The 17,943-nt window shown below is 35.2% G+C and overlaps 2 protein-coding genes across 9 annotated transcripts in view; one reads left to right on the forward strand and one right to left on the reverse strand.

The window, feature by feature from the left end:
• The window catches only part of LOC115443301 (unconventional myosin-XVIIIa), a 257,977-nt gene that overhangs the window by 181,995 nt on the left and 58,039 nt on the right, over positions 1-17,943 (reverse strand). For all 8 annotated transcript variants that reach the window (XR_005112106.1, XR_005112107.1, XM_037436648.1 and 5 more), the window contains one exon: positions 17,047-17,184. Coding sequence is in view for 6 of the 8 variants with exons in the window: in XM_037436648.1 (XP_037292545.1) it covers positions 17,047-17,184 (138 nt within the window). In the remaining 2 variants the exon portion in view is untranslated. The remainder of the gene's footprint in view (positions 1-17,046; positions 17,185-17,943) is intronic.
• On the forward strand, positions 2,167-6,106 carry LOC115443300. Its single transcript, XM_030168656.2, has 4 exons — positions 2,167-2,413; positions 2,933-3,057; positions 3,391-3,495; positions 3,866-6,106. The coding sequence occupies exons 1-4, from the start codon at positions 2,251-2,253 to the stop codon at positions 4,328-4,330; spliced, it is 858 nt and encodes a 285-aa protein (XP_030024516.1). The 5' UTR covers positions 2,167-2,250; the 3' UTR covers positions 4,331-6,106.

The following is a 17,943-nucleotide window of genomic DNA, read 5'->3' on the forward strand; positions in this document are numbered from 1 at the left end:
CTGGCCTAGTGCCGATTGGTAGACTTCACACACCTTCGAAATTCCTATAGAGAGCTTCTCAGATGTGCAGGTTTCCTCACGATGTTTTCCTTCACCTTTAAAGCGAACGATAAATTCACAAAGAATCATGTCACATGATTTTAGAAAAGTCGGAGGTGTGTACCCTTGCGATTTGAACCTGTGGACATACGTCTCGGCAGTCCGCTCCACACCCAACTAGGCTATCGCCGCTTTTTACTAGGAACTACTAAACCGATTAAAAAACAGTAATAGAAAGCTACTTTACACCTAAGTGCTATATAGGCTACTGTTTTATCCTGGGTAAAAATTTATGCCGGAAACAAATACACGCGGGCAGAGCCGTAGGCACAATCTAGTATATATTACCATAAACAAAACTCTTCAGTAAATGAACAAACCAAAATAAAATTCTAAGTTTAACAGCTCCATAACTCCTTTAGAGAAATGATTGTAATAACACCTGACTTTAGTTAAAATAAATAATAAAATGAAATGTTTTCATTACCAGAGCATTTCCATAACAGTTTTTATGAACGGTGACTAGTCATAAGGATTGCGTCGCGTTGCTTTATTTTCGTCTCCTACAAAAAGGCAATTTATACGAAGATTTATGGGTGGACCACATCAAAGCAGAGATCCGTCCCTACATGTACATACAGTATTTAATTAGTAAGGAATCCATTATAACTATTTTATTTATAGATGTCGCTTGTAAAACGAAACATTAGGAATTCATCGGAAAATCCTGTGAATGTGCAGTTAAATCAATAAATAAAAATTGCAACATTGGTTTAGAAGATTTATTGTTTCGGTGTAAATGTAATTTATATTTTCTCATTTTTTTTCCAACATTTTATCCGTGTGTAATCATTTTACTATTCTTGTTCTGAATAGTACGAGCCAAAATCGCTCTAACGCGTTGTATCATAATGACCAATGCAAAACAACCAAAACTACAATCTATTATTTTTATAGTGTTCCTAAACACGCAGGAACATTTTATATGAACTTTAATACAAAGCAATTTCACAGACAGCCTAGGCATTCTATAAAATATCTGATCGCACACCCACAACGTAAGCACTGCGGCAAACACTATCGTGGTTTTATTTGCGATCAATACTCGATAATGAGAGAAATACTCGGCATGTTAATTAATGTAGATTTATAAAGATATTTATAATTGAGTACGGCCCACATTATGTCTTAATCAAACGGCCCGGAGTTCGTAGATTACAGATACGATATTCGAATGTTGGCACACCGAAATGTAAACGATCTGATTGTGCTGCGTAATTAAATTAATTTATGAACAAAATTAAATGTAAATTTTTATTATTTGAAAACGATTTTAATCTGCTATTTTTTTTATTTTTCTGGCTTTAGTAGGCATTATGGTAGGACCACGTGACAGATTTCAATGTTTTATGTTATCCTATTTACAGCTATCATAATAAATGTTTTTTGGCCGGTCTGAATTCAAGTCAAGAAACGTCGCCGTTGTTGTTTTGTTAAAATAAATTTATAACCATGTATAGCAGATGGTCAGGTAAAGCAAGTACCACAAACACAAGTTTTACCAAAACTGTCACCACCCACATAGCCAATGAGAAATGCTATCGATCCCTTGGTCTGGTGGCAGCCTGTAGCCGTGGACTGGTCAGTAGGGTGACTTGTTTCCAACATGACTTGGTCTCCCAGAAGGGACTGACATTAGACAATGTATGACCGGTCACATTTCATATTATCTAAGACAAATCATTCTGCTACAGCCATGAAAAATTATGTGTGTTGTGCGAACCTCATATTAAAGTGGGATGAGAATAGGTGGTAAATTAAGTACAGTGTCAGTTAATTAATATTCTGTTTAAAATTATTACTTTTCTTTGCTTCTCTATAATCGAGTAAGTAAATAAACGACCGCAGTGTTTTCGTAACGCCATCTATACGCCACTAACAAAATTGAAAGAACAAGCTTAAAATCGTTTTAGCGCCATCTCGCGGCGCTATGTTATACAATACTATATCTACTAACATGTAGATGGAAGCACCACTGCAATGCGAATTTACACGCTCTACGAAAACAACCAATGAGAACGTAGAAACACGAATCCAATATCGTTCGGGTTATGACGTCGTGCTGCGCAGCGCGACAATTTCCGTTCTCTGATAGGCGACGGACATTTTGTATTGGCAGTGTCGTGACGCAAAATAAAACCGACCGCTAAAATGCCACTAAACGCCCTTGGCTGGTCCACTGAAGAAGACGAGAAACTCGCTGAATTAGTGCAACCACATTCGTATTTGTATAATTTGCAAGATCCGTCGAGAAAGAACATTTTGGCAAGGGAGTCAACATGGCAAGAAATAGCACAACAGTTATCCAAACCAGGTATGTTTCTATTGGTTTTTAGAGACAAAAGCGGTGCTGTCATATACAACAGCAACGGAGAGTGGGTGTGATAAAACCAAAATAAACTTTTATTATTGTTTGTTTGAGCTGCGGTATAGTATATTACATTGTAATACCGTGTGCAGAGTATTGAATTTAAAACGTGGATGAAAATCGTTGTTTATTTATTTGATACAATGCTAATGTAAATAAAAACAGCTGTGATAACATAACACCACAACCTGTTTTAATTCGAAGTTTGAAGTATGTAGTAAAAACACAGTAATAAATAATAATATTAGTTTTGGCCAGTAAACACACCGCTAAGATAGTGATATGAAAATGTAAATAAAATCTCATGGAATATTGAATTATCATAAAAGGTAAAAGATTTATAGATGTCCAACTGATAAATAACGGATGACGTATTTGAAGATCAATGAAGAGCAGGCAAGTAATTCCAAAGTATGATTACCGCGTTGGATAAAATTATAAGTAAGTATGTATAAAAAATTGTAGTGGAGGAGTGCAAGAAACGATGGCGGGGCCTCCGTGATGGATATATGAGAAGCAAACGTATTGGAACGATGCACATATCCAAAGTGGGCGTTTTTCAAAAACTACAGTTCCTTGACGAAAGTTCGGTGAGTAACATATCCAAGTTTCAAGACAACTTGATCAAGAAACTGTAAAAATGGTACTAAAAAGTGAAGAATTTTTGGTCTCTTAATGGGTAAGCTCTGAACATAATATAACTACACGAATTTTACTCATTACACATTTATAACATTTTATGACATGCAATAAACTATGACAATTTTACTCCGAGGCATACTATTGTGAGTATAGTTAAATTTGACTAAAAAAATGACAATCCCTAGAACAAGTGTCTACTTTTGATACAATAATATTATGATTTATAAGTTAATTACTGCTATGGTGCAGACTACTTACAATGTATATATCAAATGTTCCAGGTCGATGGTACTAATGAAGTTGAGGTGGAAGATCAGCCGATGCAGGAAGACACTATGTTAGCCACGGAGCAGCAGGTCATCACAGACAATCAGGAATATTATGAGGTAATATGCACCTTACTATATTGTAAACTTATCTACTTTTAAAAGGGACCACATGATACTTTAGCATAGTAGATATTTGTCACTCTTTGACTAAATCAAAGCACCATACTTACAAAGAGTGCACCAATACATTTCTTTTTTTAAATGCTTGTATTAAGTTTGGTTAAGTTTATTGTGTTATGCTGGGTTTGTATTTTACTATGTTAGATAAAAAAAAATATTCTTGTTCCATCATCAGAAAAGTATTTCTATTTGCATAAATTTAGTAAATATCAAATGTTCAAAAATATAGACTTGCTAAAATAATATGTAATTAATGAAAATGCAATCCAGTGATAAAGAAATATATTTTTCTACTTTTTAACTTCAGATAACAGTTGTTGATGGACCTCCTGAGCAAGCATTAAAACCTTTCATTAAACTAGTCCCAAAAAGGGAAGTAAAAGAAGATTTACCAAAGAAAATTGGCAAAAAGAAGGCTGGAAGAAAAAAGGCAGTACCATTGCCTCGGAACATACCTCCAATCAAAATACTGCCAAAGCCTATATTGCTGAATGAACCAAAGATACTTCAGTATGTGGAAGATCATAAACAACCTGAGCAGAGATCTCAGACCATAGACAAGCTCATAGAGAAAATCCTGAAGGAGAACACAAACGAAATAGACGTCTTCTTCCGAAGCATGGCTGCTAGCGTGAAGAAATTGCAACCAAATTTGATACCAAAAGTCAAGATGGAAGTGTGCAATGTCATTGCTAAATATGAAATGCAAAGTATTGATAAGAACAACTTAAAAATTTTAAGTGGAAACAAAAATCTAAATGGCATGATCTAGAAAATAGTTCATTATTTTGGTGCTATCGAATGATGCGAATCGTCGCAGGGCTTTTGGGCGCACGTGCCAAAGTCGAGTCAGTGTTGTTACGTCAGGATCGTAATTTAATGTGGATACAGTATTTTCAATAAATCAGCTTCAACAAATATCTATTATAAAAAGGAATATATAGTTCTATATTTTACGTTTAGGATTTTTCTTCTTTATTTGTCGTGAAAAGAGATTCATATATTTTAGCTTAAAACGCAAGTTGAGAAATAAAAAACACTACTGTAAAATGAACTCAAAAGCACATATACAAAGTCATTTAAATAATGTTGAATTTTATACTGTTTTAAATGAAACCTCTGTTATAAATATATGTAGGAGTTTAGCCTACAACGTTTATTTATAAACTTTTAATAATTCAAAACTCACTATAAGAGTTTATAAATAAGGGGAAATGTAAATATGTTAGTTGTTTTATAATCACACAACACATAGTGCCTAGTTGGAGACAGTTGAGAGTAAAAAATAGCAATATTTGTACCATTTACTAAAATAAATACGCTTGCAATTATAAACTCACAACCATATTCATAAACGTTATTTATCTAAAGAGCATTGCTGTGATAACAAGTCTGTTTCTCAGCTTTGTTTATCTAACAGCTTGCTGTTTGTTCAGCTTTGTTTATCTGACAGCCAACTTAAGTTGTATCTCAATATTAGCCAATCATAACGGCGCCATGTCTACGCACTGCGAAGACTGCCATGCCTTCGGCACTGAGAAACAGATTTGTTATCACAGCAATGCTCTGTCCTTAGATAAATAACGTTTTTGAATACGGGCGTTAATATTTAATCAATCGGGGTTTGGTCCCTTATGCTTGGACCAGGAGAATATTCTAAATGAGTGGAAATAGTATTAGTTTCAAGTGTCATAGCTTTACTTATTGAAGTTTCCAATATGCCTTTTGATACTAGTTAAAAGATGTTGTGTTTCGTTTGCGAAATACTATCTAAATAAGCTAAGTACGGAGAATAATGATTATCTCTATACTGCCATTATATTGTGTGATATTTTTCAGAATACCACTGATATTTAAAGTTTGACTTACATGTTATATTGACAGAAATGTTTTAAAACCTCACCAGGAAAATAAAAAACCGGCCATGTTTTAAAACATAAAAAAAAAAAACGGTTTAAAACGAAAAGCCAAATGTAGCGCCATGAAAACGGGTTTTTATTAACCTGGTCAGGTTATAAATACTTGACAGTCCAATCAATGTTTTTGTACTTTTAATAGATATTTGAATGTAATATTCCAACAGCGCCTTATCGCAGATTATGAATATTTCAAGCGAATTAAAATTCAACAAAGCAATACTTTAATAATATAGTTCCAATATTATTGTCTTTCATAACATATTTTGTGTTTCTAGTCTCGAAATTGTCATTGTAATTATTCTTAAAGTAATGTACTTCGTGGATATGACATTTATTCTAGACTTTAGATTGTTGATCATGTTTTTGATTTAGGTATCTATTGTCTAATATAATTATAGTGTTTCCCCTTTAATCTTTTTCTCTATTACCTAATATAGCATACCAGTTATATGTGCTAAATTAAGAATATTAATATGATCTTGATTAGGATTAAAAAACAAATTCTACCAACACCAATACGCAGAACAAATATGTCATATTCATTTATATTGTATTCAGACGTAATGTTATATTTATACATTTACATATTGTGAGGTAATTTAATATATTTATTAAAGTTAAAATACTGAGATCTTGTTTTATTTATAGTTGTTTATGAATAACTTTACGATTACAATTCTAATAATCTAATAATATGTGTATTATAAATTAGAAGTAATTATTATGATTTTACATATTTTGAGCGCATGGCATGGTTTGTTCATTTCGACGGTCCCCAAGAACAAAATCTCTTCTGCAAAATGTCTAGTTGGAATATGAAACATTGAACTATTAAGTTTAGTGAAAATATAAATATCAATAACTTATTTGAAAACTATTGATTGTTATCAAATATTAATTTAATTCATATTTGGATGTGAGAAATTGATTTTTATATTTTCACTTAATTTAAAACCTTCATATTGCACTTAGAGATTTTGTAGATAAGATTTTGTTCTTGGGGACCATCGAAATATAAAACTTCAAAAATCCATGTTTTATCTCCAAAAGTTCAGCACATCTGACAATACCCAAAACAAAGCCCGATATTCAGTTATCCCATCACAATCGTTTCACTAGATCATTTAATAACCATTACACAATGAACTATAATTAACAAACAAAACTAATGAGAACAGCAAACGGACATAAAGCGCATTAGTAAACAGAGCGGCATGAGTGGTGGCTGCTTTACTAATTAAAATTGATGTGTTTCCTACACAGCAGCTGTATGGGAACTGCAATGTGCACGGTTCGTGTTATAATTTGCTAATCTAGATTATATTAGTTCGGGTTACAAAAAATGTTTGTGATCGCTGCATCATATTGACAATTACTGAATTATCTACATAGTTTTTTTTTTATTTATTGAATTTTAGAGCGTATGCACAAAGCCAGTTGGATTGCCTAATAGTAAGTGGCTACATCTTAAGGTCGTATTAGTAAATCAGTTTAGCCTGCCTTGAGAAGGATCTCAAGTAGACATTTGATGTATTGAACTATTTAATAACCAAATCTTAAGTTGTCACTTAAAAACATGTTCTCGTCTGATTCCGCGTTGTTTGAATAAACAAAACTCGTTTGTCAAAATCCGTCATATACTGCGATTTATATCATTTGAGATGTTTATTGGATAGCGATAACCTTAAGATGCTGAATTTGATAGCATCTCACCTAATATCGCACTTACAATGAAATTATGTTGCATAATATACTATTTATACAGCCCTTATATTTTATCCCTAGAGCGAGTACCGACATAGTGTTACCTGAATTATAGTTATGTCGCTTAATCAGGGGTTCTCAACATTTTTAGAGGCATTAATATAGATGGAGAAGTATTTTTGTAGGAATTAAACAGATTTTGTGTATAAATCGTTATAATAATTAATATCGAGTATTACAAATGGCATGACAAGTTAGAAAAAGAGACAAGTAGTTTTATTTGACATTTATATGAAAGTCGTAATGGATGCGTTCATTTAATTTTAACAATTTTAAATTGAAATCAATCTATCCGAGTTAAGTCTCTCCCAATAATAACCGAAAGTACGGTCAAGGGTTAAAATATAACTTTTAATAGGCACGCCTTTCAAAGTGGTCATTTACCAATTTAGCTTCAGTTCGATCGGCGGCCAGGAGGGCAGATTTATACTAACCCCCCTGTACCTCATTTCGGGTGGGGCGGGGCGTCTAGACGGGCTCAGTTCGCCGCCCTGCAGCGTTCTATTATCGAGCCGCTTGATACGCCTTGCATATTTAATGGGTAATGCTCAAATAAATCTGGCATGAGAAATTAGAACGTCGACAAATTGAAATTATTGGCTTTTAGCTGTCGACATTAATAATATCTTGGAGTTTTGATTTAATAGGCGTTATTTGTAAGGTTTTGGATGAAAGTAAAAGGATAAGGTCGAATCAATCTCATTTAAGACATATATTACATTTTAAACATAAGTTTTTGCTATAGGCTCCCTGTGCGAAAGCTTAAGAAATTTTGAACAAAGACCAAACCTAGACAGTTGGTACTAATACACCACAGACGTACTAGACAGTAAACACATTCAAGTTGAAAATCTTGAACTGCTAATTACCCTTACAGCCCTGACTCCAAGCACTAACCCTTCTATGTCTAAGCGTCAAACAAGCATCAAAGCGTAGTTACCGGTACTTGAGGCACAATGCGAGGACGCAACGCACCCCGCTTTGCCACATGAATGGGCGTCTACAGCTTGCAAATTAACGACGAATGACGGGACTTCATTGTGGCTGTAGTGTTTTAGCGTATGCATTTTTGTATATGCAAATATGCTAGGGCTGACTCAATAGCGTCTCGGAGAATGAAACGAAAGATAAAACTTTGAGTGTACAGTCACCCACAAAAGTAGCTGAAATTAACTTTACAAGGTTTGCTTTATTTTATAGAAAGAAAAACATATTTTGATTAAAGTTAAGTTTTAATGTGTTCAGCTACTTCTGTGGCTTACTATACATGCTAATAGTAGATAGCTAATATTACAAAGTACAGGCAGTATTGTCTAATGTACATTCATTTATAAATTGACTTTTCGGGTAACCAACACCTTAGTCCCCATGGTTACGACCATGAAGGCCGCAGTCTTCGAAACGTTGGGAAACAATTATATTATAAAAACTCCGATAATTATACTATGAAATCCGGAAAATGGTTTTATTTCAATAATGTACAATCTATTGATATTCTTACATTTTGTCACTTAGCCAAATATCTGCAGAACTTAAGTAACAGCTCACTGTTGAGTCACTTCAGCATTTATATTAATTAGTAGTATTAACTGCCTATATACGTTTTGGCCAATTAAGATATAAAAACAAGTCATTATTTTAATTGCAGTTGTTCGAACAGTAATGTTTTAATGCCGTCACGTAATTATATTATCAAATTAAATTAACATTGTTGTCGATATTATTTGCATCTGGACTAAATACGTCTACCAAATGTAGAACGAAGTGATTAAATTGAATTAATGTTTAGAAGCAAATATTTGCATAAATAATCGTATTTTAATTTACGAATTAAAATTGGCCGTACTTGAAACCTATATTCTAATAAATGGCTAATTAACGAAGTCACTTGAATGGAATTTTAATGAATTAATAATAAATAAGTATATTTTATGACACAAGTAATATTTTATATCTCTCTCTAAAGTTACTGCGCACGATTGCAGAAACTAAAAAGCCTACGTTGATTCAATCATGAAAAGTAAAAAAACAATGTTTTACAAAGTATAACTGCAATTTTACAAACTGTCAAACCAAAAAATTCGCAAACCGCGCCTTGCCAAATATAGAGAAAAATAAAAAGTAAAAAACAATAACGGAAGAAAAATACTGTTCTCAGTGCGTAGCCTATCATAGTTTTATATGTATTTAAATTTGATATTTTAATTTATATTTGAAAACACTGCGTTGACAATTAATCATATCGATTTCGATTGGTATTATTATTAGAAGTTAATAGGATGGATTGTGTAAACAAGCCTTGAACGATGATCAAGTGTGACAGATTATAAATCGAGCAAGGCCGGTTGCGGAACGCTAACTAATATTAGTAAACAAATCGAAAATATAAATATTTAATTGCCTAAAAGACAATGAAAGTAAAAATGAGCTCAATAAGTACGTAGTGTCTTGTAGTTTTTTTTTTTATGAAAATTAAAACATTTAATTTAAAAAATGTTTTCATCATCTGGTATTTAGAATTATAAAACTTATAATTCACAAAAAGCAGATGTCGCTTTATTAAATTATTATTATAATGAACATGTCCGTGAACTTTATGCTTGTAGGAATAACATAATAATGTAATACATAAATCAACTCGAATATAACTATTATTAATACATAATATTAATAAGATTCATTGTGTTGCAATTTGCAACAAGGAAGGAAAGTGAGTCTCGCCCGCATGCCATTGGCATATTAATATTGATGATTTGTATTCGATTTAATTAACATTAATTTAATTCTTCGTATAGATATATTATACGTTGACATTCATCAGACAATTTGTGTACCTATCTAATTAAATATATTTAATTCTAAAGTTAATAAGTTATTTACATATTATGATGACATTAAAACAAAATACCAAATACCATTTAAAGTTTACAAAAGATGTATCATCTCTATTTTTATAGCTGAGGTTTTTAAGAGAAAAATAAATACTATATAAACTTCATGACAATTGACTAACACAAAAGCTTACAAATTTCGATACAAATTATTTTTTAACCGACTACAGAAAAGGTTATGACTCTTCGAGCTAATTTTTCCAATAAGCCCATGCGAAAGACGTCAAACCAATCGGGACGGGAATTCGTATAACCCAAAAATGACCCAAAATGCCGCCCTTTCCCCACGAATGAGTCATTAAATATATCAAGGGAGAATATTGCCCCACTCTCATTTTCAATACATCTTCATTTGGAGTTATTTACTTTCCCGATATAGTGAATTATTTAGAGGATTTTTGCTTGAAGCGTAAATCAATATCGGGGAATGACCCCTAATTGGTACGGAACCCCTCGTTTGTGGTGGAAAACAATCCAGATTTAAGAATTCGAGTACATTGTAGGTTGGTAGTGAGAAGTTAAATGTCATGTGAGTATTAGTTTTAGCAAACTGGTAATTTAAAACTGATTACCTCGGATGCGTGGTTATATTACGGTACGACTGCAGTGCTGGAGTCATTGGTTCGATACCCAGGTCGGGCAGTGATATTGGATTTTTCTGGTATCAGCCCCGAGAATGGAATTTGTGCTCGATATGGCGATAATCTAGCTCCCTATAATATCACGGGATGGAACACACACTGTGGACAATGTGTCAACCAGCAGAAGTAGGTATCCTTGAGATGGCGTTTGGGAAAAATGTGTGTCTTGTATACAAACGTTCATAGAGTTCAAAATAATAAATAATAGTGTTATCAAATCTAAATTTAGTACTTCTAATTCCAAATGCTTAATCCATTCACTACCTGTGCAACTAAAGGTAGATGCGTCATACGAAGTTGCGAGTTTTGATTATCGCCGTTAGGCCTTATTGTTCAAGACGTTTTGCATAAACAGCTTGGTATATAACAGTAATTTCAGCATCATCAAAATGTGGGCGATCGCTAATGCAATTATGCAATTTTGAGTGAAAGCTACAAACTTAAGGACACTTGTAGGAGTTGTGCATTTTGGATTAAAACAAGAGACAATTGTTGCAGAAATTTTGATGAATAAACACGACCCTTTACTTAGCTAGATTTGTGAATAATTTCAATAATGTTTCCACAAAGTTCTCCACAAATACTAACTGTATAATCTTCTATTTTGGAGAAAGTTTCTGCGACGTACAAAAAGTAATACGCAGGTCATAATTGCTTGTCCATTGACTAAAAATACCTCCATAATCGTTTGTGTGATAGTTCTCTATAAAATGTTTCACGACTCAAGGATTTCTTAGTATCAGGGGCGGTGCTACCGCCCCTGATACGCTACGGAGCACCCGAGCTTTGGGGCTCCTCTTGGCCCATACCTACATCAAACTAAGCGGGCGCTTAAAAGTTCTCACTGCCATGAAGTGCTCCCAACAAATATACAACGCTACTGTTTAGTATATCAATATTCATATACTAACCTTCTCCTAGCTGAATTTCGACCACGGCGGCCAATCTCAACGGAGATCAGCCAGCTACGCAGGATATATTATAGTGCACAAGTGTGTGCGCAATACACAGGTGCACTCTCTGTTCCTTGATCCTTCACTCTCATAGTTCGGTGAGACGGCAAGCCCACATGACCGAAGAGAGATCAGACGCAGGACCAACGGCTTTACGTGCTTTCCGAGGCACGGGGGTACCACACCGCCAACTTCTTGACTCCGAGCTGCGACTGAGTAATTTTTTTTAAGATGGAAAAACCCACTCACAATTAATTAGGCCCGACCCGGGATTCGAACCCCACGGTACAAGTACAACTACGCCACCGAGGCAGTCAAAATCATATACTAACTATTATATTAATACTAAATTTTTATTGACTGACAGCCATACTTCGCCCTTTCTATTAATTATAATACAACCTTGAATATGAGTTACTACATTGCTTTCTCGTTTTACGTCTGAAAATAAACCGATCGCTACCCTGATAGCGAGTTATGTAACCAATTTGCACTATATTAAGTAATTTTAAGTAATAAGCAAAGCAAATAACCGCTTCAGTTACGATCCAATGATACTATGTCACAATATTGTTGCGTCGGCGCAATTTGTGGTTGGCAACGCTATTATGAAGTGCAGAAGGTTTATACGTTCATATTACAATGACATTGTCAAACTAATTTTCCCTACCTATGCCTAGAAATCTAGAAGAGTTCTGGTGCCTACAACTTACAGATAAGTAATACTTTATTTATTATACAACATGAGAGTAAGTCGCATTCTTAATAAAATAATTACCCATTGCAAAATTGCCAATTTATGGGAATCGTCAAACAACCTATTTTTGTTTGCGACCTTTTAGTTCTTTCCCTTTTCTTCATGATATAGGTTTCATTTTTTATCTATCTTTAATAAGCTCAATTTTATAGCAACTTCAAAAAAAAGGTAACAAACAAAAATTGGTTTTCCGACGACTTCCACAAATTAACAATTTTGATATAGGTCATTATTTTATTAAGAGTGCGAAGTGAAATATAGCTAAAGCTATAGTTTACAAGTCTGCATTTCCCATAATATGCACATTGCCGGCCTATCTTGGTCGATCTACACCCGCTGACTCCAGACCGCGGTTCGTCACAAAGAAGCAGTATATCTTGTACGGTATCTGTTCCGTCAAGTACAAAATATATCCTGTAACTCCCAGAAGCTGAACATAGGTTACGTCCAAGCCTTTTTTCGCGGGCAGATAATGCGCTGTCACTACCATCACTTGGGGGTTGAGTGTAATGGTTATATTGGTTTCACCGGTCTTACAGTCCAATGTCGACACTTAGGAGTATATCATCATTCTAGCGAGCATTGGACCGAGTTCCCAACCCTGTACACCCCACATCGGAATATACCAAAACCCGCGGTGGCCTTCTTCGGCGCATACGGGACGGCTCCGAAGTATTTTGTTGCAATAAGATAGCTGCTCGGAACCGTCCAAACACGAAGGCTGGGATGCGAATTGCGTATCAAATAGCGGAACCTAGTCCCGCCCTCAACCCATGTGAACCGAAACTAATGTAACTTAGTTGCTAAAGGATCATGTAAATATTAGATGGAACCGTAGGTAAAGAAAAAAAAAATACTATCCTTGCCTGCTGAAGACCATGGCTTGCGGCGAGATACGCGGCGCCACGCGTCGCCCGACAAGCGACACGCCGGCATTGTTTTGTCTATCATTCGCCATGTAGTATATAGTACGAACGCGCGTGCCGACATTACACTATTGTTATTAAAGCATGACGCAATATTTAAATGTTCATGTTGAAAAGTAATATGATGTCTGGTAATGCATGATAAAGTTTTTAGATTACAAATGAGTCTAGGTTTTGTTTATTTCTCCAGCTAGCAGAAAGTCTATTGCGGTTTAGTTGGAGGACATTATAGCCAATATATAGCATATTATAAAACCGATACCGTTATTACGTATAAAAATTTGTATCTCGAGGTATATAAATTAGCATCCATAAAATTATAGTTACCTCGATAGAAATGAACTTAGAACAGTACCGTCTTGAGGCTGGTAATAACAAAAACACCGTCTTCGTATTGCACAATTTAATTAAGCATACGCCGATCAAACACTGGTCTACAAAAATACTTATTCTCACTACACTATCATCTCTGGTGGTAGGATATATTTTTTATCCGCCCGGATAGCGACCACCGTACACAAGGTGTTAAAACCCGCCGTAGTTGGGCACATAAGTGTTTCGCGTTCCGGGATCAGCCTGTGCGTATCCGGTCCCAACAGGCCGGCATGATTATGTCGACCGTCGAGGAGTAATCATCTCTCATCAGTCGACATTCTATTGGATTGGACCATCACGTGCAGGAGTCAATTTTCCGGGCAAGTATAAAAAAAAATCTCTAATGTTTCGTGAAAAGAAGTCCTTCATCCTTATTAAAAAAATATTTTGATTTTATAAAAAAATAGTAGGCATGGATAAAAGTGGACGTACGGAGCGACATAGTCGTGAAATAACGACCAAGCTCCTTAAATAAAGATTAAAAAAAAAAAGAAAAAGTCCTTCATCGTAGACAATACCCTATAGAGATTTTTGACCATAGCGTCAATAAATGGCGTTCGGAGACGCTACTACATCGCAATTCATAGCTCCATCACTCGAAACACTAACTCACGGTACAAAATCGTTCTGAGATCGCGTCAGAAAAACTACGCAACATTTTTATAGATTTGTGGAGTAAGCTATTGCCCCAGTATTGTCATAACCGAAATTGTTACCGCTATTACCACATGCCTTGCGCGAATAACGGTTGTGCACTGGAAAAATCATGTACGCTCGTTGACGAACCGTCTCAACTCTCGCAAGTTACTTGCAATCAGACAATAATGCAGTACTAAGCGCAAAAGCGGTACGTCAGGGAGACCTTATTTCGAGATAATCGAATTTTTGTAAATATAGTTATGTATGTAAAACTGAGATAGAGAAACTCTTATAAGGTTTTTTTTACAAGTTCTAAACAAGATAGCGTTATTCAGATAAGTTCATTGGATGGGCATTTCTTTAAGCTATCTGACGACATAAAAATCAAGATTTTTTTAAGATGCCGCTTTTGAGCTTAGTACGGCAGTATAGCCGTATATTTATTTCCGCAACAGCTTGCCATAATGAAATAACCGAGTTGCGCCTACATCCGCGTAAAGTTGGGATGAAAATAACCTTTAACAATCAGGGATAACACAACTCCATCACCCGCATAACAGACCATTCCCGGAATATAATTCCTAGTGTAAACTTAACTCGGAAGAAAAATTTAATTACCCTATGTTAAGGATAGCAATAACCATAGACATGCGAGCTAGTGGCGAAACGAGACAAAATAATTCAGGCACGCCAATAATGTCTCAACCAATAACTTTGTTAGATATTGTTTTTGACGTCATAAGGTGCATTTGGACAGAAAAGGCCGGGCCTGAATGGCACGCTACTGGCACATTATTATTTTTTTGAATACTGGCACGTTAACCTATAAAGGTCTAACAACCACTGCCTTATGTGTTAATCCAGAGCATGGTCTATGGATCATCCAAATCCATTCAACGATTTCTGCATCAGAGATTGAAACACCGAAATGAATTTTCAGCTATTAATGTACTATAATTTCATACGTAACAATGAATCTGTTAATTTACATTGAAAATGTTTATCAATTTCAAACTAGGTTACGTGTGAAGCGTAAGATAAATACTACGTTCTTGCTTGAAAGTTTGCTCACACAGAGTAAACATTTCCAAGGAGATACGTAACAAGTCATTTATTTGAACACGATGTGTCATTTCACTTTAGATGGAAAAAAAATGTATCATTGATAAGGCTTGCCGCCATAAAGCATACTGTGCAATACATATCTATACTATTATATAAAGCTGAAGAGTTTGTTTGTTTGTTTGTTTGTTTGTTTGTTTGTTTGTTTGTTTGTTTGAACGCGCTAATCTCAGGAACTACCAGTCCAAACTGAAAAATTCTTTTTGCGTTGGATAGCCCTTTGTTCGTGGAGTGCTATAGGCTATATATCATCACGCTATACCCAATAGGAGCGGAGCAGTAATGGCTAATCTCAGGAACTACCAGTCCAAACTGAAAAATTCTTTTTGCGTTGGATAGCCCTTTGTTCGTGGAGTGCTCTATGTTATATATCATCACGCTATGACCAATAGGAGCGGAGCAGTAATGGCTAATCTCAGGAACTACCAGTTTGAACTGAAAAATTCGTTTTGTGTTGGATAGCCCTTTATTTGTGGGGTGCTATAGGCTATATATCATCACGCTATGACCAATAGGAGCGGAGCAGTAATGAAACATGTTGCAAATACGGGTACAATTTATTAGTTTTGAGAGCTTCCGTTGCGTGCGCTGCGTAAACGGTTAAAGTTATGCAACAATGATGTATGACGGGATTGTTCCTCTTAAAAAGTTCTAAAAAATATATTATAAAACAAAGTCCCCCACTGCATCTGTCTGCCTGAACGTCTTAAACTCAAAAACTACCCAACGTATTAAGATGAAATTTGGTATGGAGACAGTTTGAAACCCTGGGAAGAACATAGGCTCCCGGGAAACTACTATTTTTATAATGGAAAACTTTAGCCTGAAAAACTTTATAACGCGGGCGGAGCCGCGAGCAAAAGCTAGTTTCGTATATTCCTGTTGTTCCTGCTAATATTGAAAAATTTTGGGAATACAATGCAGCAAAATTTTCGCTGCTGTTATGAATATTTTTATGTTTATACCACTGTTGTGAATAAATCCCTGGAAAACAGACATTAGTTGAGTCATACAAGCGGACACCTTTAAGTTGCATAATGGCAAATAGCTGTCTAAAAAATAAAAATCCAAATTGCATAGTTCATGCATAGTTAATTGTAACAACCCCTATGAGCTGACTTTCTTAATGCAAAACTAGTATTCAATAGCAAACTCGCTATACAAACTGGTAAGAAATCAATAACTGAAATGCTGTCAGGCTTGAAGTACTGCGCCAGCGATATGTATGTTGGCACTGTATGGCCTCTATGTTTATTGCTTCAAAGTTTATATTGCGCACAATTTTTTTTCAGGGACTAACGTATCCCACAAGATATAAATGGTAGACATCGTGCCTAACTTCATACCGGCGCGGTATTTTACCGTTTTTACCTGTAAAAAATATCGTATTAACAGAACTAAAACGCATCGGTAGGACTTAACGATCGTAAACATAAGTACCTGTAAAGCTAGCTTATAAAAAAATCTGGACGTAGGTAGGTATGTACATTCCGTAACCTACCTGAGTGCTGTTGAACCTGCGACTGCCCGATCGGCTGAGGGTGCCGCACCGCACGTTGCTGTCGGAGAGATCCACGTCGCCGCCACCGTCCGCAGCGCGCCTGCGCGACAGCTCGCACAGCTCGGCTATTGGTTGCACCTAGGCAGGTAAATGTTCATACTGGCTATTGTGAGACTGAATATCTTATGTTCTAGGATGAGGAACAGAGTAGAGAAGCTGGTGAATTTTTTTTAGTTAAGGTTTCGAGTATTGTTGCTTAAGTTTGCGACAATACATTCATTATTTTCGGCCAGTTTTTTTACTGACTGAAAAGACAATATTACAGTAACTTTTGTCAAAATTATGCCACCTGTGTTGTGTTAACTCTTATGGCTTATACTTAGCGACATTTGTATTTTGAATATTCTCATCCCTTTAACTATAGCCGTTATTTTTACTGTTAAAAAAACTGGCTGTTGTATAAAAATTAGAGTTTATTAACAAGAGCTCCATTGTATACATAATGTAATATCATTCAATTTACACTATGATAGTTTAGCTACTGAATCAAACAAGGCATAATTTATTTACGATTTGGAAATACATGTTTATTCCTAGATTTATTGTATGTCTTGACATAACTATAGAATTGATGACATTCTAAAAAGTTACTTCGGCAAAAAACCTATTGGATTTTACTCTTTCGGAAACTATATATAATATCAGCACTGTATTACATACTGTCCCACTGCTGGGCACGGGCCTCCTTTACTACTGAAAGAGATTAGGCCGTAGTCCACCACGCTGGCCTTTCGAAAACCATGCATGTCGGTAAATGATAACATTGTTTGAATCGTGAATGATTGTGGCGTACGCCCGGCTCAAAGTGGCATACTAGCACAACATTGAGTAACACAT

The sequence above is a fragment of the Manduca sexta genome, chromosome 9, assembly GCF_014839805.1.
Source record: "Manduca sexta isolate Smith_Timp_Sample1 chromosome 9, JHU_Msex_v1.0, whole genome shotgun sequence".
NCBI lineage: Eukaryota > Metazoa > Arthropoda > Insecta > Lepidoptera > Sphingidae > Manduca > Manduca sexta.

Excerpts from the sequence above, each read along its gene's own strand:
- LOC115443300 (XM_030168656.2), top strand. The coding sequence starts at position 2,251 with ATGCCACTAAACGCCCTTGGCTGGTCCACTGAAGAAGACGAGAAACTC. Across the intron at positions 3,058-3,390 it reads AGTTCCTTGACGAAAGTTCG|GTCGATGGTACTAATGAAGT; the intron begins GTGAGTAACATA and ends CAAATGTTCCAG. Across the intron at positions 3,496-3,865 it reads ACAATCAGGAATATTATGAG|ATAACAGTTGTTGATGGACC; the intron begins GTAATATGCACC and ends TTTTAACTTCAG.